We start from the raw sequence: 22,738 nt of genomic DNA, 5'->3' as shown, positions 1-22,738 counted from the left end.
AGCCAAAATTTGTGATTGAGACTGCTGCTGCATAAGGCATGACCCGATCCGAAAGATGTTATACTCCTGAGGAGCTTCCTCTCGGAGGTCAAAAGAAGGATCAAGTTAAAAGGCCAATAAGCGAGGGTGAGGCAGAGAAATTCCGGAAAAGAATGTAGCCGAAAGATTATTCTATTGTCAAGCATTTAGAGAAGACTCCAGCCCAGAATTCCATATGGGCCCTACTGATGAGTTCTTAATCGCACAGTCAGGCTTTGATGAAGTCTCTCGATGATACGTATGTACCCGCTTGAACAAGAAGCGATAATGTGGCCGTTATGATCCACCAGGTTATTCAAGGCCATTGAATCAACTTTTGTGATAATGAGTTGCCTTTTGAAGGCAAGTCCCACAACAAGGCACTGTATATCACTGTCGTCTGTCGCAAAAAGGTTATCAATAGCGTCTTAGTAGATGATGGATCTGGTCTGAACATCTGCCCGTTGTCGACACTAAGGCAGTTGAAGTTTGACTTGGGAAAACTTGAGCAAAATAAAGTCAATGTAAGAGCCTTCGATGGGGTTCAAAGAGATACCTTGGGAGACGTGAATCTGGTTTTCCAATTGGGCCCTACTGAGTTTAGCGCACAGTTTCAAGTCCTAGATATTGATACCAACTACAACCTTCTTCTAAGAAGGCCTTTTATTCACGTGGATGGAGTTATGCCTTCTACCCTGCATCAGATGATTAAACTCGTTTGGAAGAACGAAGAGCTAGTCATTCATGGCGAAGGTAGTCATTCTAGCAGACAGGCGCCGATTATCGATGAAGTGTCTCGAGGTACTGATTTCTACACGGTGGAGCTGGTAAATGCCACCGGTGAAGACTTATCCCCACAGCCTCTCATGCCTTCTGTGTATAATATGATTGCTACTGTGATGTTGCAAAGTGGATTTGAACCAGGTTTCAAATTGGGAAGGAATTCCTAAGGAATTGTTGAGTCCATTAAAGTTCCTGTCAAAGGGGAAAGGTATGGATTGGGGTACGTCACCACAGATGATGATGATAAGACAAAGAAGAAGAAGGATCAAGCATTGGCCAAGACAATCCCTCATATATATCAATCCTTCCCAGTTCGTGAATATGCCGAGCAGGAGAACCTTGAGGAAGGAATCTGTGGCCTTTTTGAAAAGATTGATGCTATCATTGAAGAAGAGGTCGAGCTGACAGGATTCCGTGATGCTGAGCCAGGAGACATGCTGCAGAACTGTTCTTCCATGCCCATCCTGATCCCCCGAACTCCTTGGTAGAAGGGCTTCATTTTATGCATATTTAAATAGGTGGTAGTCTGGAAGAGGCCCTAGATCCACCATTTTGCATTTTTCTTAACTGTTTGAATTTTTAATTTTCCATCATGATGTTTAAAAAGGCAACATGGCCCTATGCCATGACCAAAGTTTGCACTGTTTTTTCCAAGTTGAAAGAAATCCTCTTTTATTTTAAAATGTGTTTATTTATTCATCTGTTATACTTTGCTTTCCTAACTTTGTTTATTTATGATTTCAGTAATGTAAGTTTTAAACCTGCCAATGTCGTGTCATGTCACGAGATGAACAAATAAAATGAGGCAGGTGATGACGAGGTTGATGGAAACGAGGAAGAAAGTGAGGTACCAACATATGTTTCTAAAGAATCTCTAAAGTTTGAAAACCAGCATAAGCCAAATCTAGAGGAAACTGAAATTGTAAATCTGGGAGACCAAGAGTGTGTTAAAGAGGCCAAAAATTAGCGATTGTATTAAAGAGGCCAAAAATTAGCGTTCACTTGAATGAAACTCAGAGGAATGATATAATTCATTTGCTTGCTGCATATATTGATGTGTTCGTTTGGGAAGTCGATTACATGCAAGGGCTCAGTACCGATGTTGTATATGAAAGACTGCCGATTAATTCGGGGTTCGATCCGGTGAAGCAAAAGGCTCGGAAGTGCAAGCCCGAGTTGAGTCTAAAAATTAAAGAGGAGATTACAAAACAGATCAAGTCTCAGATGGTAGAAGGGACTCAATACCCGACTTGATTGTCTTACGTTGTTCCGGTCGCCAAAAAGGATGGAAAAATTAGAATTTGCGTCCAATACAGGGATCTCAACAAAGCTATCCCAAAGGATAACTTTCCATTGCCGAACATTCATATTTTAATCGATAATTGTCCTAAGCAGGAGATGTGGATTGTTATGCAGGTTATCATCAGATTCTGATGGATAAAGAAGATGCAGAAAAGACACCATTTATTACACCTTGGGGTGTGTATCATTACAGGGTAATGCCATTTGGTCTCAAGAATGATGGTGCCACTTATATGAGGGCTATGACGACTATATTTCATGATATGATTCATAAGGAAATCGAAGTGTATGTTGATGATGTCATAATCAAATCCCGCGAGAGTTCGGACCACTTGACTCATTTGAAGAAGTTCTTTAATGGTTTACGTCATTACAACTTAAAGTTAAATCCCGCCAAATGCACTTTTGGAGTTCCAGCCGGCAAGTTGTTGGGATTTATAGTCAGCAGAAGGGGTATTGAACTTGATCCTTCTAACATTAAAGCAATTCAAGAGTTTCCTCCACCAAAAACAAGAAAAGAGGTGATGAGTTTCTTGGGGATATTGAACTACATCACTCGATTCATCGCTCAGTCAACTGTGGTGTCTAAACCCATTTTAAAGTTGTCGAAGAAGGACGCTCAGACAAAGTGGACGGAAGAGTGCCAGATTGCTTTCGACGCTATCAAGAGCTATTTGTCAAATCCACCAAATAGGTTCCTCCACGAGAAGGGAGCCCTTTGTAGCAATATTTTTCCGTCTTAGATAGCACATTTGGAGGCGTGCTTGGGCAGCATTACAAAACATGGAAGAAGGAGCGAGCCATTTATTATATAAGCAAGAAGTTTACTCCATACGAGTCTCGTTATACTCTATTGGAGAGAATGTTTTGTGCTTTGGCTTGGCTTGCTCAGAAGTTAAGACATTATCTGTCTTCATACATGACATATCTTATTTCCAGAATGGTCCCGCTGAAGTATATCTTCTTGAAGGCGATGCCGACCGGAAAGTTAGATAAATGGAAAATGTTGTTGAGCAAATTTGATATTGTGTATGTGACCTAGAAGGCGATAAAGGCACAGGCCTTGGCTGATCATCTTGCAGAAAATCCAATCGACGAAAAATATGAGCCGCTAAGACTAATTTTCACGATGAAGAAGTGTCATTTGTGGGTGAAGATATTTCTGAAGCATATCCTGGATGGAAACTATTCTTTTATGAAGCGGCAAATCACCAAGGAAAAGGTATTGGAGCGGTCCTAGTTTCAGAGTTTGGTCAGCACTATCCCATGGCAGCTAATCTCCGATTTAATTGCACGAACAACATGGCCGAATATGAAGCTTGTATCCTCGGTTTCAAAATGGCCATTGACATGAATGTCCACGAGCTATTGGTTATTGGAGACTCAGATTTGTTGATTCATCAGGTTTAGGGAGAATTGTCCGTGAAGAACCCGAAGATTATACCTTACGTACAATATGTACAGAACTTGTGCAAAAGATTTTGCAAGATCGAGTTCGAACATACTCCCAGAATACATAATGAGTTGGCTGATTCTCTCGCCACCATTGCTACTATGATTAAGAATCTAGATACTGATTATATCGATCCTCTAGATATAGAGTTGAAAGAACATCCGGTCCATTGTTCACATGTTGAAGCAGAACCAGATAGTTTGCCATGGTATTTTGATATAAAGAGGTACTTAGAGACCGGGAGTTATCCTGAAGATGCCACATCCAACCAAAAGAAGTCGATACACCGTATGGCTCTTAATTTCTTTCTAAGTGGAGAAATCCTGTATAGGAGGACTCCAGATTTAGGTCTCCTCAGATGCGTCGATGCTTTTGAAGTCGCAAATCTTATTGAACAGATACATGCCGAAGTTTGTGGCACGCATATGAATGGGCTCACTTTAACAAGAAAGATCCTTCGAGCCAGTTATTTCAGGATTACTATGGAAAATGATTGTTTCAAGTTTGTGCAGAAATGTCATAAATATCAAGTGCGCGGTGATTTGATCCGAGTTCCACCTCACGAACTTAATGTTATGACTTCACCTTGACCATTTGTAGCTTGGGGTATGGATTTCATTGGTCCGATAGAGCCAGCCGCTTCTAATAGACACATATTATTTTGGTTGCCATTAATTATTTCACCAAGTGGGTGGAAGCAGCTTCTTACAAGTCGGTAACCAAGAAAGTTGTGGCCGATTTTGTTCGCAACAATCTGATATGCAGGTTTGGAGTACCAGAATCTATCATTATTGATAATGGTGTGAGTCTTAAAAATCACTTGATGAGAGTTATATGTGAGAAATTCAAGATTACTCACTGAAACTCGACTGCTTATCGCCCAAAAATGAACGAAACTATAGAGGCTGCCAATAAGAACATCAAGAAGATTATGAGGAAAATGGTTGACAATCACCGACGCTGGCATGAGATGTTTCCATATGCTTTATTGGGTTATCGGATGACTGTCAGAACGTCGACTGGAGATATGCCATATCCTCTAGTATACGGAACATAAGCAATCATACCGGCTGAAGTTGAGATACCGTCTTTGAGAATTATCCAAGAAGAAGAGCTGTGTAATGCTGAATGGGTTAGAAAGAGAATTGATCAGTTAATTTTGATTGACCAAAAGAGAATGGTTGCCATTTTTCATGGTCAACTGTATCAACAGAGAATGATTCCTACTTTCCACAAGAGAGTAAGAGACAGAAATTTTGAAATCGGTCAGTTTGGTACTTAAGCGCATTTTTCCTTATCAAGATGAGTACAAAGGAAAATTTGCACCAAATTGGAAAGGTCCTTACATGGTTCGTAAAATACTATCTGGAGGTGCTTTGGTCCTGTCGGAGATGGATGGCACCCATGGCCGAAACCGATCAACTCAGATGCTGTCAAGAGATACTATGCATGAACTTCAATTGGTATTTCTATTATTTCCTTGTAATCGCTCTATTTTTCTTGTAATTGTATTGTTCAAAGTTTTACCCCTCTTGTAAGGAACTACGTCTGACCTAAATTCTCAAGAATGAGATACGTATGCGGCCTTTGTCGGCCTCGGTCACCTCATTTATCCATTTAATATTTATTTGTATTTGAACTACGTTTGACCTGAATTCTCAAGAATGAGATACGTAGGTGGCTTATGTCGGCCTCGGTGGTTTCTTTGTAATTTTTATTATTGTTAGCCTTTGAGGGGGAACTACGTTCGATCATATCTCCCATAAGTTTTTTATTCCTCTTTACAATAGAAACTGGGACAGAATTTTTGAGAGGGACTCAAAAATTCACGAGAAGAAAATTCTTCCTCAACAAGTCAAAACTGTAGATATTTCGAGATTTGCAAATGAGACAGAATTTTTGAGAAGATCTCAAAAATTCTGCGATCTACACAGTTACAGTTGAAAGATAAGCAAGACGGTTAACTAAGACAAAAATTTTGAGGATGACCTCAAAATTTCAGCATGGGTTTATCTACAAGTCTAAAGTGGTTTTGGAAATACTTCCAGCGAATAATCAGATATACCTCCAAGCATCAGGCACAAAGAAGTTCGCTAAGCCTGATGTGACGTGACATTTAGTAGTGACCCTTTTCAAAATACTACCTCTAAAAATTTATCTTCCTAAAAGTTTTTCCGTTTGTCTTTCATTTGTTTTGGCATAAAAATTTTTGTCTTATCTATATAGAGTGGGGAGATTAGGAAAATCAATCGGAGATAGCAGGAGAAGGAGCAGGCAACTGAAGAAATCGACATAGACCAGTTCGTTTTAAAACTAACAATTTTTTTGTGGATGGAATTTTATAGCTTTGCTTTGATATCAGCAAATTCCTCCGATCGATGAATATGGAGAAGTCAAGGGAGGAGAAAGTTCTCCCAAAATTTAACGGTGTTCCTGTAGACGCAAGAATTATTTCATACTACTTATACCAGAGACTGGAGAGTATGAATGGTTTATTTCAGTCAATTTCCAACAATATGAAGTCTATAAGGAACGTCCAGCTAGATTCGAAGGTGAATGAAGCGAAAATCTCAAGAAAGAGTTTACGGTTTTTGTAAAGGGCGTCTTCTGCATCATAATGTTAGCTATGATATTGTACATTACCCGGAGGGGGCATTTATTTTATTTTTGATCAAGACGATATACTATCTGGAAGTCATTTTACTATTATCGTTACTCGAGTTGATGTCATTATCCAGAAGGCACCCTAAAGATCACTATGTTGCTCAATTGAAGCACTGTCTTCATTTGGTACCAGGGATGACATCTCGATTCAATATCCATGCATCGCGGAAGGTCATGCATCGCAAGTCAATATCCATGCATCGTGAGTCAACATTTATGCATCGCGAGTCAATATCCATGCATTATGGAAGATCATGCATCGCGAGTCAATATTCATGCATCGCGAGAAGACGTTCATGCCTCGCAGAAAGGTATGCATCGCGAGAATATTTCATACCTCACAAAAAGATATGCATCGCCAGAAGATTTCATACCTCGCAAAAAGTTATGCATCACGAGAAGATATTAATACCTCACAGAAATCATGCATCGCGAGTCAATATTCATGCATCGTGAAAGATCATGCATCGCGAGTTAATATTCGAGCATCCCGAGAAGATATTCATACCTCGCAGAAAGTTATGCACCGCGAGAAGATTTCATACCTCACAGAAATTTATGCATCACGGGAAGATATTCATGCCCCGTGAGAAATCATGTACTGCCAGAGAATGAATCGTGCATCTCAAGGGAAATATTTATCCCTCAACATCAACTGCATCTTTATTTGGCAAGAGTGAATGCCAAGAGAATCATCTAAAACAACGAAGAAAATATCAACATTGCATCAGTTTTTATTTATTTTGACATCAAATGAAGAGTACATTGAAGATTATGTTGGGTTATGGACCTTTTTCCCTTCCTATGTGGATAAATAAAAGTCCAATTTGGACCAACCCATTTTTGCCCATAGGCCCATTCTTATGAGGCAAATATAAGCCTATTTAGGTCTTATTTTCAGACATACAAAGAGTTTTTCAGCAGCCAAAAGAGAGAAAGAGAGCAGTTTTTCGCAGTCAAAAATTCAGCCCTAACAGCCAACTTCAAATTGCGATTTCCGCTTCGTTTCTTGTCCGATTGAGCTGATTTTTGGACAGCATATTATCTTCATCTCAATCTTTGATTAGGAACTGACAGAGTTGGATTTGGTGGCCTGCAGCTTCAGTTTTGCTGTCGTGAACAGTAGCTGCGAAATTGGTGATTTTGCTCCTTTATTTCTCTAGATTTGGTGCAATCTTATTTTGTTGTTGCTCGTTGTTTGGAACTTGTTTTGTGGCCAATTTTGGAGAACAATATTGTAACTCTTGGTGATTATAGTGGAGCTTTTGGTCCCGTGGTTTTTTACTCTTCACATCGAAGGGTTTTCCACGTAAATCTTGGTGTCTTGTGTGATTGGTTTATTATTGTCTTGTTATATTTGTTTGGTTGAATTACTTGCTGCCTTACTATCATATTGCTTGTGGTTGTTTGTCTTCTCTTGGTTCAAATCGAAAAGGGAAAGTATAGACTTGGGTATTCTTCCGCTGTTATCCTGTCAGGCATTCTTTGTTAGTGCCTTGTCTTTCCCAACAAAGTGGTATCAGAGCATTGGTTATTGTTGATTGTCGTTTTGAATGATGGAGGCAAATATGAGCAAAATGGTGTGTTTAAATGGTAGTAACTATCATATTTGGAAAGGCAAGATGAAAGATCTTCTATTTGTCAAGAAGATGCATTTACCTGTGTTTGCTTCTAATAAGCCTCAGTCTTTGAATGATGAAGAATGGGAATTTGAGCATCTGCAGGTTTGTGGCTATATTAGACAATGGGTTGAAGATAATGTTAGAAATCATATTGTGAATGAGACACATGCCAAAAGTTTGTGGGACAAGCTCGAGACACTTTATGCTTCGAAGACTGGCAACAACAAGTTGTTCCTATTGAAACAACTAATGAATATCAGGTATAAAGAGGGCACTCCTATTTCTGATCATATTAATGATTTTCAGGGTGTTCTTGACCAGCTGTCCGGAATGGGTGTAAAGTTTGATGATGAGATACAGGGACTTTGGCTTCTTAATACTCTGCCAGACTCTTGGGAAACTCTTCGAGTTTCTTTGACTAATTCTGCTCCCAGTGGTGTTGTAACCATGGAATATACTAAGAGTGGTGTCTTGAATGAAGAAATGAGAAGAAGATCTCAAGCCTCATCTTCTTCAGCTTCACACTCCGATGTTTTGGTTACTGAAGATAGGGGGAGAAACAAGTCCAGAGGTCAGAATGATAGAGGTAAAAGTAGAAGCAAGTCAAAGTCTAAATACAAGAATATTACATGTGACTATTGCCACAAGAATGGGCATATCATGAAATATTGTTACAAGCACAAGAGAGATATGAGACAACAAAAGAGAGAAGGCGATAATGAAAATCGTGTTGCTGTTGTTGCTAATGATGATCTTCTTGTTTCTTGTGATGCAAATGCCATTAATCTTGTTCGTGATGAGTCTAGCTGGTTTGTGGATTCTGGTGCTACTTCTCATGTCACGCCAAAGAAGGAATTATTTTCTTCTTATACTCCAGGTAATTTTGGAACGTTGAAAATGGGCAATAATCATGAAGTTGAAGTTATTGGCATTGGGACAGTTTGTTTGGAAAGTAACAATGGTTCCAAACTAGTTCTCAATAATGTCAAGCATGCTCCAGATGTTCGCTTGAATTTGATTTCTGTGGGATATCTTGATGATGAGGGTTATGTTAATACACTTGGTGTTGGCCAGTGGAAGCTTACTAGAGGTTTGATGGTTGTGGCCCGTGGTGACAAGTTGTCTAACTTGTATGTATTTCAGGGCTCCATGTCCAGAGACTCGGTAAATTTGGTGGAGAATGATACTTCATCAGAGTTATGGCATAGAAGGCTGAGTCATATGAGCGAGAAGGGGATTGATAGTTTGGCTAAGAAAAATTTGCTTTCTGGAGTGAAACAAGCAAAGTTGAAGAAATGTGTTCATTGCTTAGCCGGTAAACAGAAAAGAGTTTCTTTTCAGAGTCATCCGCCTTCAAGAAAGCTTGATTTGCTGGAGTTGGTACATTCTGATTTGTGTGGTCCTTTTAAGGTAAGATCTCATGGTGGTGCACTTTACTTTGTGACTTTTATTGATGATCATTCTCGCAAACTCTGGGTATTTCCTTTGAAGTCCAAGGATCAAGTACTTGATGTGTTCAAGAGTTTTCAGGCCTTGGTTGAAAGACAAACAGGGAAGACATTGAAATGCATCCGCTCAGATAATGGTGGTGAGTATATTGGTCCTTTTGATAGATATTGCAGAGAGCAGGGTATTAGGCATCAGAAAACTCCTCCAAAGACTCCTCAGTTAAATGGTTTAGCAGAGAGGATGAACAGAACTCTAGTTGAGAGGGTTAGATGTATGCTTTCAGATGCTAAGCTGTCAGATTCCTTTTGGGCAGAAGCACTTAATACTGCTGCTTATGTTATCAATTTATCTCCTGCTGTTGCTTTAGATGGTGATGTCCCTGACAGAGTTTGGACTGGTAAGAATGTTTCTTATGATCATCTTAGAGTCTTTGGGTGTAAAGCCTTTGTACATGTTCCTAAGGATGAAAGGTCAAAGTTGGATGTTAAAACTAGGCAGTGTATCTTCATTGGTTATGGTCAAGATGAATTTGGCTATCGTTTCTATGATCCTGTTGAGAAGAAACTTGTTAGAAGCCGTGATGTTGTGTTCTTTGAAGACCAAACAATTGAAGATTTTGACAAAGCTGACAAGGCTGATTTTCAGAGTAGTGAGAGCTTAGTTGATGTTGATCCAGTTCCTTTGACTATTGCACCGGAAGAAAATCTTCATAATGATGAAAATCAAGTTGATAATGAAGATGGTGATCATGTTCAGAATGACCGGCATGATGTTGTTGATGCTCCAGTGCAAGATGATGTGGTTGTCCAACAACCAATTATAGATGCTCCAGAGAGTTCTCTCAGACGATCTAGTAGAGAGAGAATTCCTTCATCTCGTTATTCTCCCAATGAGTATGTACTCTTGACTGACGGGGGAGAACCTGAGAGTCTTGATGAGGCCATGGAAAGTGAAGAAAAAGAAAGGTGGTTTGATGCTATGGAAGATGAGATTAAATCCTTGCATGATAATCATACCTTTGATTTGGTTAAGTTACCTAAAGACAGAAAAGCTTTGAAAAACAGGTGGGTTTTTCGGGTGAAACATGAAGATGGTAATCCAGTTCCACGGTACAAAGCTAGATTAGTTGTCAAGGGATTTAATCAGAAAAGGGGAGTTGATTTTGATGAGATATTCTCTCCAGTTGTGAAGATGTCATCCATTCGTGTGGTTCTAGGCTTGGCTGCAAGTCTAGATTTAGAGGTTGAGCAAATGGATGTTAAAACTGCTTTCCTCCATGGTGACTTAGATGAAGAAATTTATATGGAGCAACCGGAAGGTTTTGAAGTCAAGGGTAAAGAGAATTATGTTTGCAAATTGAAGAAGAGCTTGTATGGTTTGAAACAAGCTCCCAGGCAGTGGTACAGGAAGTTTGGTTCTTTTATGAGTCAGCAGGGCTTCAAGAAGACTTCTTCAGACCATTGTGTTTTTGTGCAAAAGTTCTCTGATGGTGACTTTATTATTGTGTTGCTTTATGTTGATGACATGCTTGTTGTTGGTCATAATACTTGCAGGATTCAGAAGTTGAAGCAAGAGTTGAGTAAGTCTTTTGCTATGAAAGACTTAGGACCAGCAAGGCAGATTCTTGGCATGCAGATTGTCCGTGATAGAAAGGCCAAGAAATTGGTATTATCACAAGAGAAGTACATTCAGAAAGTACTTCGCAGATTCAGCATGGACAAAGCTAAGGTTGTCAGTACACCTTTAGCTATGCACTTCAAATTGAGCACGAAACAGTGTCCTTCTAGTGATGATGAGAAGGAAGATATGAAGAAAGTTCCTTATGCTTCAGCTGTTGGTAGTTTGATGTATGCGATGGTTTGTACAAGACCGGATATTGCTCACGCTGTTGGAGTTGTTAGCCGTTTTCTTTCTAATCCGGGAAGAGAACATTGGAATGCTGTGAAGTGGGTTATGAGATATCTCTGTGGCACTTCTAGTCTGAGTTTGTGTTTTGGTACAGGGAAGCCTATTCTTTGTGGTTATACTGATTCAGACATGGCTGGTGATGTTGATACTCGCAAGTCTACTTCAGGGTACTTGGTTACTTTTGCAGGGGGAGCTGTGTCTTGGCAATCTAGGTTGCAAAAATGTGTTGCTCTATCTACTACAGAAGCTGAGCTTATTGCTGTCGTTGAAGCTTGTAAAGAATTGCTTTGGATGAAGAGATTCTTGGGGGAACTTGGTTGTGCTCAAGAGAGGTATGTGCTTTATTGTGACAGTCAAAGTGCTATACATCTTGGCAAGAATTCTACGTTCCATGGTCGGTCTAAACACATTGATGTGAGATACCATTGGATTCGAGATGTGTTGGATTCTAAGTTGCTTGAGCTTGAAAAGATTCATACAAATGACAATGGTTCCGATATGATGACTAAAGCTTTGCCAAGAGGGAAGTTTGAAGATTGTTGCATGGTCGCCGGGATGGCGGTCTCCTCCACATAGTCGTGAGGGGGAGAATTGTTGGGTTATGGGCCTTTTTCCCTTCCTATGTGGATAAATAAAAGTCCAATTTGGACCAACCCATTTTTGCCCATAGGCCCATTCTTATGAGGCAAATATAAGCCTATTTAGGTCTTATTTTCATATACACAGAGAGTTTTTTCAGCAGCCAAAAAGAGAGAAAGAGAGCAGTTTTCGCAGTCAAAATTCAGCCCTAACAGCCAACTTCAAATTGCGATTCCCGCTTCGTTTCTTGTCCGATTGAGCTGATTTTTGGACAGCATATTATCTTCATCTCAATCTTTGATTAGGAACTGACAGAGTTGGATTTGGTGGCCTGCAGCTTCAGTTTTGCTGTCGTGAACAGTAGCTGCGAAATTGGTGATTTTGCTCCTTTAATTCTCTAGATTTGGTGCAATCTTATTTTGTTGTTGCTCGTTGTTTGGCACTTGTTTTGTGGCCAATTTTGGAGAACAATATTGTAACTCTTGGTGATTATAGTGGAGCTTTTGGTCCCGTGGTTTTTTACTCTTCACATCGAAGGGTTTTCCACGTAAATCTTGGTGTCTTGTGTGATTGGTTTATTATTGCCTTGTTATATTTGTTTGGTTGAATTACTTGCTGCCTTACTATCATATTGCTTGTGGTTGTTTGTCTTCTCTTGGTTCAAATCGAAAAGGGAAAGTATAGACTTGGGTATTCTTCCGCTGTTATCCTGTCAGGCATTCTTTGTTAGTGCCTTGTCTTTCCCAACAAAGTGGTATCAGAGCATTGGTTATTGTTGATTGTCGTTTTGAATGATGGAGGCAAATATGAGCAAAATGGTGTGTTTAACTGGTAGTAACTATCATATTTGGAAAGGCAAGATGAAAGATCTTCTATTTGTCAAGAAGATGCATTTACCTGTGTTTGCTTCTAATAAGCCTCAGTCTTTGAATGATGAAGAATGGGAATTTGAGCATCTGCAGGTTTGTGGCTATATTAGACAATGGGTTGAAGATAATGTTAGAAATCATATTGTGAATGAGACACATGCCAAAAGTTTGTGGGACAAGCTCGAGACACTTTATGCTTCGAAGACTGGCAACAACAAGTTGTTCCTATTGAAACAATTAATGAATATCAGGTATAAAGAGGGCACTCCTATTTCTGATCATATTAATGATTTTCAGGGTGTTCTTGACCAGCTGTCCGGAATGGGTGTAAAGTTTGATGATGAGATACAGGGACTTTGGCTTCTTAATACTCTGCCAGACTCTTGGGAAACTCTTCGAGTTTCTTTGACTAATTCTGCTCCCAGTGGTGTTGTAACCATGGAATATACTAAGAGTGGTGTCTTGAATGAAGAAATGAGAAGAAGATCTCAAGCCTCATCTTCTTCAGCTTCACACTCCGATGTTTTGGTTACTGAAGATAGGGGGAGAAACAAGTCCAGAGGTCAGAATGATAGAGGTAAAAGTAGAAGCAAGTCAAAGTCTAAATACAAGAATATTACATGTGACTATTGCCACAAGAATGGGCATATCATGAAATATTGTTACAAGCACAAGAGAGATATGAGACAACAAAAGAGAGAAGGCGATAATGAAAATCGTGTTGCTGTTGTTGCTAATGATGATCTTCTTGTTTCTTGTGATGCAAATGCCATTAATCTTGTTCGTGATGAGTCTAGCTGGTTTGTGGATTCTGGTGCTACTTCTCGTGTCACGCCAAAGAAGGAATTATTTTCTTCTTATACTCCAGGTAATTTTGGAACGTTGAAAATGGGCAATAATCATGAAGTTGAAGTTATTGGCATTGGGACAGTTTGTTTGGAAAGTAACAATGGTTCCAAACTAGTTCTCAATAATGTCAAGCATGCTCCAGATGTTCGCTTGAATTTGATTTCTGTGGGATATCTTGATGATGAGGGTTATGTTAATACACTTGGTGTTGGCCAGTGGAAGCTTACTAGAGGTTTGATGGTTGTGGCCCGTGGTGACAAGTTGTCTAACTTGTATGTATTTCAGGGCTCCATGTCTAGAGACTCGGTAAATTTGGTGGAGAATGATACTTCATCAGAGTTATGGCATAGAAGGCTGAGTCATATGAGCGAGAAGGGGATTGATAGTTTGGCTAAGAAAAATTTGCTTTCTGGAGTGAAACAAGCAAAGTTGAAGAAATGTGTTCATTGCTTAGCCGGTAAACAGAAAAGAGTTTCTTTTCAGAGTCATCCGCCTTCAAGAAAGCTTGATTTGCTGGAGTTGGTACATTCTGATTTGTGTGGTCCTTTTAAGGTAAGATCTCATGGTGGTGCACTTTACTTTGTGACTTTTATTGATGATCATTCTCGCAAACTCTGGGTATTTCCTTTGAAGTCCAAGGATCAAGTACTTGATGTGTTCAAGAGTTTTCAGGCCTTGGTTGAAAGACAAACAGGGAAGACATTGAAATGCATCCGCTCAGATAATGGTGGTGAGTATATTGGTCCTTTTGATAGATATTGCAGAGAGCAGGGTATTAGGCATCAGAAAACTCCTCCAAAGACTCCTCAGTTAAATGGTTTAGCAGAGAGGATGAACAGAACTCTAGTTGAGAGGGTTAGATGTATGCTTTCAGATGCTAAGCTGTCAGATTCCTTTTGGGCAGAAGCACTTAATACTGCTGCTTATGTTATCAATTTATCTCCTGCTGTTGCTTTAGATGGTGATGTCCCTGACAGAGTTTGGACTGGTAAGAATGTTTCTTATGATCATCTTAGAGTCTTTGGGTGTAAAGCCTTCGTACATGTTCCTAAGGATGAAAGGTCAAAGTTGGATGTTAAAACTAGGCAGTGTATCTTCATTGGTTATGGTCAAGATGAATTTGGCTATCGTTTCTATGATCCTGTTGAGAAGAAACTTGTTAGAAGCCGTGATGTTGTGTTCTTTGAAGACCAAACAATTGAAGATTTTGACAAAGCTGACAAGGCTGATTTTCAGAGTAGTGAGAGCTTAGTTGATGTTGATCCAGTTCCTTTGACTATTGCACCGGAAGAAAATCTTCATAATGATGAAAATCAAGTTGATAATGAAGATGGTGATCATGTTCAGAATGACCGGCATGATGTTGTTGATGCTCCAGTGCAAGATGATGTGGTTGTCCAACAACCAATTATAGATGCTCCAGAGAGTTCTCTCAGACGATCTAGTAGAGAGAGAATTCCTTCATCTCGTTATTCTCCCAATGAGTATGTACTCTTGACTGACGGGGGAGAACCTGAGAGTCTTGATGAGGCCATGGAAAGTGAAGAAAAAGAAAGGTGGTTTGATGCTATGGAAGATGAGATTAAATCCTTGCATGATAATCATACCTTTGATTTGGTTAAGTTACCTAAAGACAGAAAAGCTTTGAAAAACAGGTGGGTTTTTCGGGTGAAACATGAAGATGGTAATCCAGTTCCACGGTACAAAGCTAGATTAGTTGTCAAGGGATTTAATCAGAAAAGGGGAGTTGATTTTGATGAGATATTCTCTCCAGTTGTGAAGATGTCATCCATTCGTGTGGTTCTAGGCTTGGCTGCAAGTCTAGATTTAGAGGTTGAGCAAATGGATGTTAAAACTGCTTTCCTCCATGGTGACTTAGATGAAGAAATTTATATGGAGCAACCGGAAGGTTTTGAAGTCAAGGGTAAAGAGAATTATGTTTGCAAATTGAAGAAGAGCTTGTATGGTTTGAAACAAGCTCCCAGGCAGTGGTACAGGAAGTTTGGTTCTTTTATGAGTCAGCAGGGCTTCAAGAAGACTTCTTCAGACCATTGTGTTTTTGTGCAAAAGTTCTCTGATGGTGACTTTATTATTGTGTTGCTTTATGTTGATGACATGCTTGTTGTTGGTCATAATACTTGCAGGATTCAGAAGTTGAAGCAAGAGTTGAGTAAGTCTTTTGCTATGAAAGACTTAGGACCAGCAAGGCAGATTCTTGGCATGCAGATTGTCCGTGATAGAAAGGCCAAGAAATTGGTATTATCACAAGAGAAGTACATTCAGAAAGTACTTCGCAGATTCAACATGGACAAAGCTAAGGTTGTCAGTACACCTTTAGCTATGCACTTCAAATTGAGCACGAAACAGTGTCCTTCTAGTGATGATGAGAAGGAAGATATGAAGAAAGTTCCTTATGCTTCAGCTGTTGGTAGTTTGATGTATGCGATGGTTTGTACAAGACCGGATATTGCTCACGCTGTTGGAGTTGTTAGCCGTTTTCTTTCTAATCCGGGAAGAGAACATTGGAATGCTGTGAAGTGGGTTATGAGATATCTCTGTGGCACTTCTAGTCTGAGTTTGTGTTTTGGTACAGGGAGGCCTATTCTTTGTGGTTATACTGATTCAGACATGGCTGGTGATGTTGATACTCGCAAGTCTACTTCAGGGTACTTGGTTACTTTTGCAGGGGGAGCTGTGTCTTGGCAATCTAGGTTGCAAAAATGTGTTGCTCTATCTACTACAGAAGCTGAGCTTATTGCTGTCGTTGAAGCTTGTAAAGAATTGCTTTGGATGAAGAGATTCTTGGGGGAACTTGGTTGTGCTCAAGAGAGGTATGTGCTTTATTGTGACAGTCAAAGTGCTATACATCTTGGCAAGAATTCTACGTTCCATGGTCGGTCTAAACACATTGATGTGAGATACCATTGGATTCGAGATGTGTTGGATTCTAAGTTGCTTGAGCTTGAAAAGATTCATACAAATGACAATGGTTCCGATATGATGACTAAAGCTTTGCCAAGAGGGAAGTTTGAAGATTGTTGCATGGTCGCCGGGATGGCGGTCTCCTCCACATAGTCGTGAGGGGGAGAATTGTTGGGTTATGGGCCTTTTTCCCTTCCTATGTGGATAAATAAAAGCCCAATTTGGACCAACCCATTTTTGCCCATAGGCCCATTCTTATGAGGCAAATATAAGCCTATTTAGGTCTTATTTTCATATACACAGAGAGTTTTTTCAGCAGCCAAAAAGAGAGAAAGAGAGCAGTTTTCGCAGTCAAAATTCAGCCCTAACAGCCAACTTCAAATTGCGATTCCCGCTTCGTTTCTTGTCCGATTGAGCTGATTTTTGGACAGCATATTATCTTCATCTCAATCTTTGATTAGGAACTGACAGAGTTGGATTTGGTGGCCTGCAGCTTCAGTTTTGCTGTCGTGAACAGTAGCTGCGAAATTGGTGATTTTGCTCCTTTAATTCTCTAGATTTGGTGCAATCTTATTTTGTTGTTGCTCGTTGTTTGGCACTTGTTTTGTGGCCAATTTTGGAGAACAATATTGTAACTCTTGGTGATTATAGTGGAGCTTTTGGTCCCGTGGTTTTTTACTCTTCACATCGAAGGGTTTTCCACGTAAATCTTGGTGTCTTGTGTGATTGGTTTATTATTGCCTTGTTATATTTGTTTGGTTGAATTACTTGCTGCCTTACTATCATATTGCTTGTGGTTGTTTGTCTTCTCTTGGTTCAAATCGAGAAGGGGAAGTATAGACTTGGGTATTCTTCCGCTGTTATCCTGTCAGGCATTCTTTGTTAATGCCTTGTCTTTCCCAACAGATTATATTGCAAACACAAGACATAAGCTTTATTTACTTTACGTCAAACCGATCAAGGTGACGTCAAATGAAGAACAACTAAGTGTCAACACGGTAAAAGACACTATCTCCCATTTGAATTCCATTTTTAAGCTTACGAGTTGTTATCTCAGTCTTTGTCGATAGCATCCGAAAGGATGAATTCTCCAAAAAAACCACAGGTGCAGACGACGTCAAAGGGACGCAGCACAACATCGAACTTTTTCTTAGCAACGAACTGGGACATAGTCCAAAGAGGAGTGTCAAACTCTTAGGACGCGAGCAGAGGAGCGACTTCCACCACAATCAAACCACACCCCTATCAGAAGGAATGTGGGTTTTTCTTCTGCTTTTGTTAGTTTCAGTTTTGCATCCGGAAATTTCGATCTACCGGAAGCAAGTTTCCAATTTGAGTGACATTGCACCAAGAGCTTTAGAAATTATTTTCATGTAAGTTTTTAATTATGGGTGTGAAGCGCGCTACATTCATGGCTAAGAGGATACAAGCCTCTTTTTCGTGCTCGATTTAATTTGTCACTTGTCTAGAACCAAAGGTTTATCTAGCATAATAGATTTCCTTTTCACCCGATCGAGTCAAAGTACAAACAGCCTGATTCCTTGGGTTTAAAGATATGTAGGTGAGATCAATGTTGAAAACTCGATTGTATTCTAATATTCGCTGTCGAATCTTATTCTCGAGCATTTCGATACCTTCATAATTCGGTATCGAGGTGGGTTTTTATTTCATTCAAAATCATGCGTTAAATCAAGCGTACCGAACTACAAGTGGCCCGAATTCTCATATAGCCATATATTCCTAAAGTCCATACCAAATCCCTTCCCAAAGACGAATATGTGGTCGGTCAAAAATTGGTTTGGTCAACTTCATTTTCCTCGAATTTCTTGCATCAATCCAAGTAAAATGATGGACAGTTGTTGACACCCAAATTTTGACCCTCCCCGACAATAATTAATTTTTGAGTTTCTTAATTTCCTAACGAGTTGAAATAAATGACTTTATAAATTAAAAAAAAATGTTTTCCAAATCATTTTGAAATAGCGTTAGTCGATTTCTATAGTTTTTCTTAGAATATATGTATATATATATGTGTGTGTGTGTGTGTATGATTTTATATAGTTAGTTCATTTTGTAAAAAATACTCAAAAATCATTGCAAAGATTTTAGTTTTACTTAACACCTTTTTAAATTAGTTTTAGTGATTTCTTAATTCGGATCCTTAGTATAGTTAAATTTATTAGTTTATCTTGTTATAGTTTAAGTATATATATGTTTTATATTTAGTTTGTTTTGCAAATATTCGAAAGTCAACTCAAAAGGATTTTTATTACTTATTTTAATAAATTAATTTTTTATTAAATTAGTAGCGCATAATTTTAAGAAGCTCGTAAATTGGTTATATTAATTCGTCCTACTCTTTCTATTCATTTAATCAAATTCCCTATAGCTTCAGTCATCTAAATTACGCATCCTTTTTTTTTATTTTCCAGCAACCCAACTCTTTCTCCCTCGAGCCGGCCCACTTTACCTTATCCATTTAACGTTAACAACAATTTCTAAGTCGAGAAAACGACGACCAAACGACACCTTACCAGCTTCAAAACGCAGCAATGTCCAAGTGACGAGATTTACGGAAAAGCGACAGCTTTATCCGTGTCGTCTTCCTCATCAATTTGTACAATAGTACGCGCACAGCTTTGCAGCAAAGGAGGCTGCAATTCTGTCCTTGTGCCCTCGAGATTGGAACATGTAGCACCAAAGGACAGTCGACTCCATCTGAAGCGTACACCTCGCCTCCCTCCCGTTGAGAATTGATGAAATTGGGTATCGAATCGAATATTCCCTGGATTTTTAGATAAGATCTAAAGCTTTGAAATTCAAATTTTCGTGGGCCTGGGGAAGTCCGAATTTTACCCCAAATTCGGAGCCCTAATCCATCGATATATAAGGCCTCTTCCCGTCTAAGCAGAGGGTGGATTTTTCTGGAAAAGTTTTAGGGAAAGAAATATCGGAGAAGACGGGGGATACTGGACAGAGAGGAAAGTTTTAGAGGGAGCAATTTTGAAGTTTGAAATTCTTTTATTTTGAAGTTTGAAATTCCGTCATGTTTGAGATTTTTTTTGTTGAGCGAGAAGCAGAAAAGGGGAAGAAAATTTCCTCTCAAAGTATGGTTTGAGATTTCATTAAAAATTTTGCTGCTGACCGTGCTTGCATTTGTGTGGTGAAGTCGTCGTTTTCTTTGTTCATCTCGTCCTCTATTTGTTGCCCGGAAGAAGGTAACATCCCTCTCTTGACAACATTTTCTTCATCTCCTTTCTTTTGTTTTCTTTTTGAGCTGATATCTTGCTATTAGAAATTTGTATTCGGTGTTTGTTTCATGTTTTAGGCCCTGGTTGGTTGTTTATAGACGTTTAAGTTTTTTTTTCTTTTCTTTCGTGTGTTAATTTTATTTGAAAATATGTGCAAGTTGGCATTGGAATAAGTGGAAACTAACAGTAATGGGTCTGCCATCCTCTCTAAAGCAGTATGAGATGTTAAGTATGTTAGGATAATCATTTTGCTTGCTTATTTCAACTTAGCTCCTATTTTATTATTCGTATTTCCCTGGAAATTTTGGAGTGTTAAATGCATTTGGTATCTCTTGTAATCTCTAATGGATGGCATTGGTAGTCCAAAAGGATTATACAAATTCTATTCGTTTAATTTTACTTGGGTGTAGTTTGAATTTGTCTCGAATGTTATCAGCGCTTTTATCAATTAGTTTCGAGTCGACCTCGTATATATTTTAGCACCGTTAGTTCAGTAGCTCCAAATCTCTTCAAGTAATCAATATTTGTTAAATTGACTCCTATGCCTCTTGCGGAAGCTATTAAATGTCGTTTTTCTTATCTTTATTTTCAACAAATTTCAACAAGTTGACTGCATGTGAAGTTGTCAAGTAAATATTTTGGCAGTTCCTCTTCTTCGTTAACTATGTCTTAATGCATCAAATCATTTGTTGCATGCTTATGTAAGAGAAAGTGTCAAAATTCTTTGTTATTATTTTATTTGGTTTGTTGCTGCCTGGTTCTTAGTCAATTTTAAGGAAACGGAAATTGTGAACTCTTAAAATAGCTTATCTTGATTTGTGCCCCTCTATCCCTCCATTCCTTGACAGTAGTATGTTTTATTCTTAAGCATCTCGTATATAAGGTTTAATATATTGTTAGAGTGATATTATTCAGTTTTTCTTTGATCGTTTATTAATGTCGTTTCTTCGGGTGGGTGTGTTTTCTTGCATGAACCTTTGATTGAGCACATTACCCTCCTTCATTCTTCTTTTACACATTCATTGCACTTCCCTGAGCCAAGGAGGCTCAAGTCTTGTTCTTGTCGAGCTGAAAGTGAAGGATAAATCCGCAAAATTGACGTACATGTTTCGTGGTTGAAGGATCCAAAGCAAGTCGGAAGAGCCGAAGAAGTCGGATTAGAAGCCCCCTTATTTTCATGTTTTTGTATTTTTATTTGTAGTGGGCCTAAGCCCTTGTCGTTCTCTTTTAATTATTTTGTATTATTGTATTATTTTATTAGAACTTAGGAAAGGTGCAAAACGAAAATGGGTCGAAAACCCAAACAGGTGGGTCCAAATTTGGATCCAAATCTCTCTCCCTCCCGCTCTCTTTACATGATTTTAATTACTTAGTGGTTTGTTTGTCGCTAGTTTAAAGTTAGGAAGCTCCAAATCCCCGCAAACGCCTCCAAATGTTTTATCGACTTTAAAATTAACAATTTTGCAAATAATTCACTTTGATAATATGTTAGTATTTTAACTCTTTAAGTTGAATCAATTTTTTAGCCAAATTAAGTTAGTTGCTGAAAAATCGCACCATCCTAAAATATGAATAGGAATCCCGAATTCATTTGAAGTTTTCAAACGATTTTATCTGTGTATGTTTTTTGGAAACGTTTGTTTTCTTAATTTTTTTAAAAAATTAAGTGGCGAGTCTCAAAGTCGAAATTTACTCTAAACAAATATTTTTCCTATTATAAAAGAGAGATTATTACCTCTTTGGGGGCAGTGAACTGGAAACGAGAAAGAGCGGAGACGACCACTTCACCAAGAGAAACTCTCACCCAAAACAAAGGTCAAGAAATTATGGACGACAAGTTGAACATGAACGCCAAACTATTGTATGCGTTCTTTTCAATGTATGTCTAGTGCGTATTTTAAGTGCTTATGCTCGAACCTTTTTGTACACTCTTTCACTAAGTCTTAAAGTCCCAGACAAAGATCTCGTGATAAAAGACTACCCAAAATCCCTAACAATTTTCCCAGCATTTTTTTCGTTCCCCTCCCCCTTTGAAATTAAAAATCGAAGAGAATATAAATATTAAAAAAAGGGTTCGACTTTTTGGGGGGAAAAGGGCAAAATCGAGATTTCGAAAACAAATCCCAAAATTTAAATCTCTCTTCCTAAAGGATGGGACAACTGGATTTGTACGAGAAGAACCAAAATTTAGCCAAAAACTCAAAAGATGAAGAAGACGTGAGCCGACTCGATCAACACAATCGTCCTTGAGTTCCACATGTCACCATCTTATGGCCACAAGGACGAATAGACGCAGTTGCAAGGACAATTTGAGAGCAGCGAGGGTAGGCAAAAGGCTGTTGTGAGGCAGAGAAAGGGAGAAGGAGACGGAGGACCAACACTCTATCACGCCGATGTTTCTCACGTGCGTGTCTTCTGGAAATAATTATTTTCCTTCAATGGATGAAATGGAGCGTTGGTAATAGAGTTTTCCCCACACGGTTTCTGTACTTTTTGCCCACTTACGCGTGAAGGAGAAGACAAAGTGCAATTTGCTGATGTCATTTTCTTGTTTTGAACCGATTTGGGGAGAAAAGGGCTGGGTCGGAGGAATCAAAATTAGGCAGGGGTCGCTGGGAAAGGGGTTGGAGCGGGCTGAGTGAAGAAAAGTCCTGGGTCATTTGAACTACTAGAAACATGCCCAATTTTGGTCCCTTTTAAATGAATTCAATAAGGGATGGATTTAGTTATTAGAAAAGGCCCAAATGGATTATAATATACCAAATCATTAACCAAATTGAAGCTCAAAGTTGCGGGTTTGGCTTAAATTAAATAAGATGAACTAAAATAATGGATTAACGAGCTTCTTGATTTTTGACAAGATAAAATAATTAACTTAATTGTAAAATAGTTCAAAAATTATAACCGTAAATTAAACCGAGCTAATTTAGCCAAAATACTTATTAGAAATTAAATCTTTTGAGATGCTTTTCGAAACATTTATAAAATAAATAATTATTTACAAACTATTTAAAACATATATATATACATATATATATATATATATATATATATATATATATATATATA

The 22,738-nt window shown here is 38.7% G+C and overlaps 1 protein-coding gene and 1 long non-coding RNA gene across 2 annotated transcripts; both read left to right on the top strand.

Annotated features, from left to right (window-relative positions):
- The first annotated feature begins 3,369 nt into the window (after positions 1–3,369).
- LOC114075238 lies at positions 3,370–17,754 on the top strand. The gene is made up of 16 exons (XM_027913692.1): positions 3,370–3,507; positions 3,781–4,058; positions 4,322–4,392; positions 4,859–5,019; positions 5,902–6,108; positions 7,843–7,944; positions 8,149–8,679; positions 8,764–9,744; positions 9,850–10,092; positions 10,153–11,748; positions 12,639–12,740; positions 12,945–13,473; positions 13,555–14,540; positions 14,646–14,888; positions 14,949–16,544; positions 17,701–17,754. The coding sequence occupies exons 1-16, from the start codon at positions 3,370–3,372 to the stop codon at positions 17,752–17,754; spliced, it is 7,818 nt and encodes a 2,605-aa protein (XP_027769493.1).
- A 1,053-nt stretch (positions 17,755–18,807) lies between these two features.
- On the top strand, positions 18,808–21,060 carry LOC107012417. Its single transcript, XR_001456033.2, has 2 exons — positions 18,808–19,636; positions 20,791–21,060. It is a non-coding gene; the product is annotated as an uncharacterized LOC107012417 (long non-coding RNA).
- Positions 21,061–22,738: the final 1,678 nt, after the last annotated feature.

The sequence above is a fragment of the Solanum pennellii genome, chromosome 1 (assembly GCF_001406875.1).
Source record: "Solanum pennellii chromosome 1, SPENNV200".
Classification (NCBI taxonomy): Eukaryota; Viridiplantae; Streptophyta; class Magnoliopsida; order Solanales; family Solanaceae; genus Solanum; species Solanum pennellii.
The sequence above is the reverse complement of the archived record's forward strand: the minus strand, read 5'-3'. Positions and strand labels throughout refer to the sequence as shown.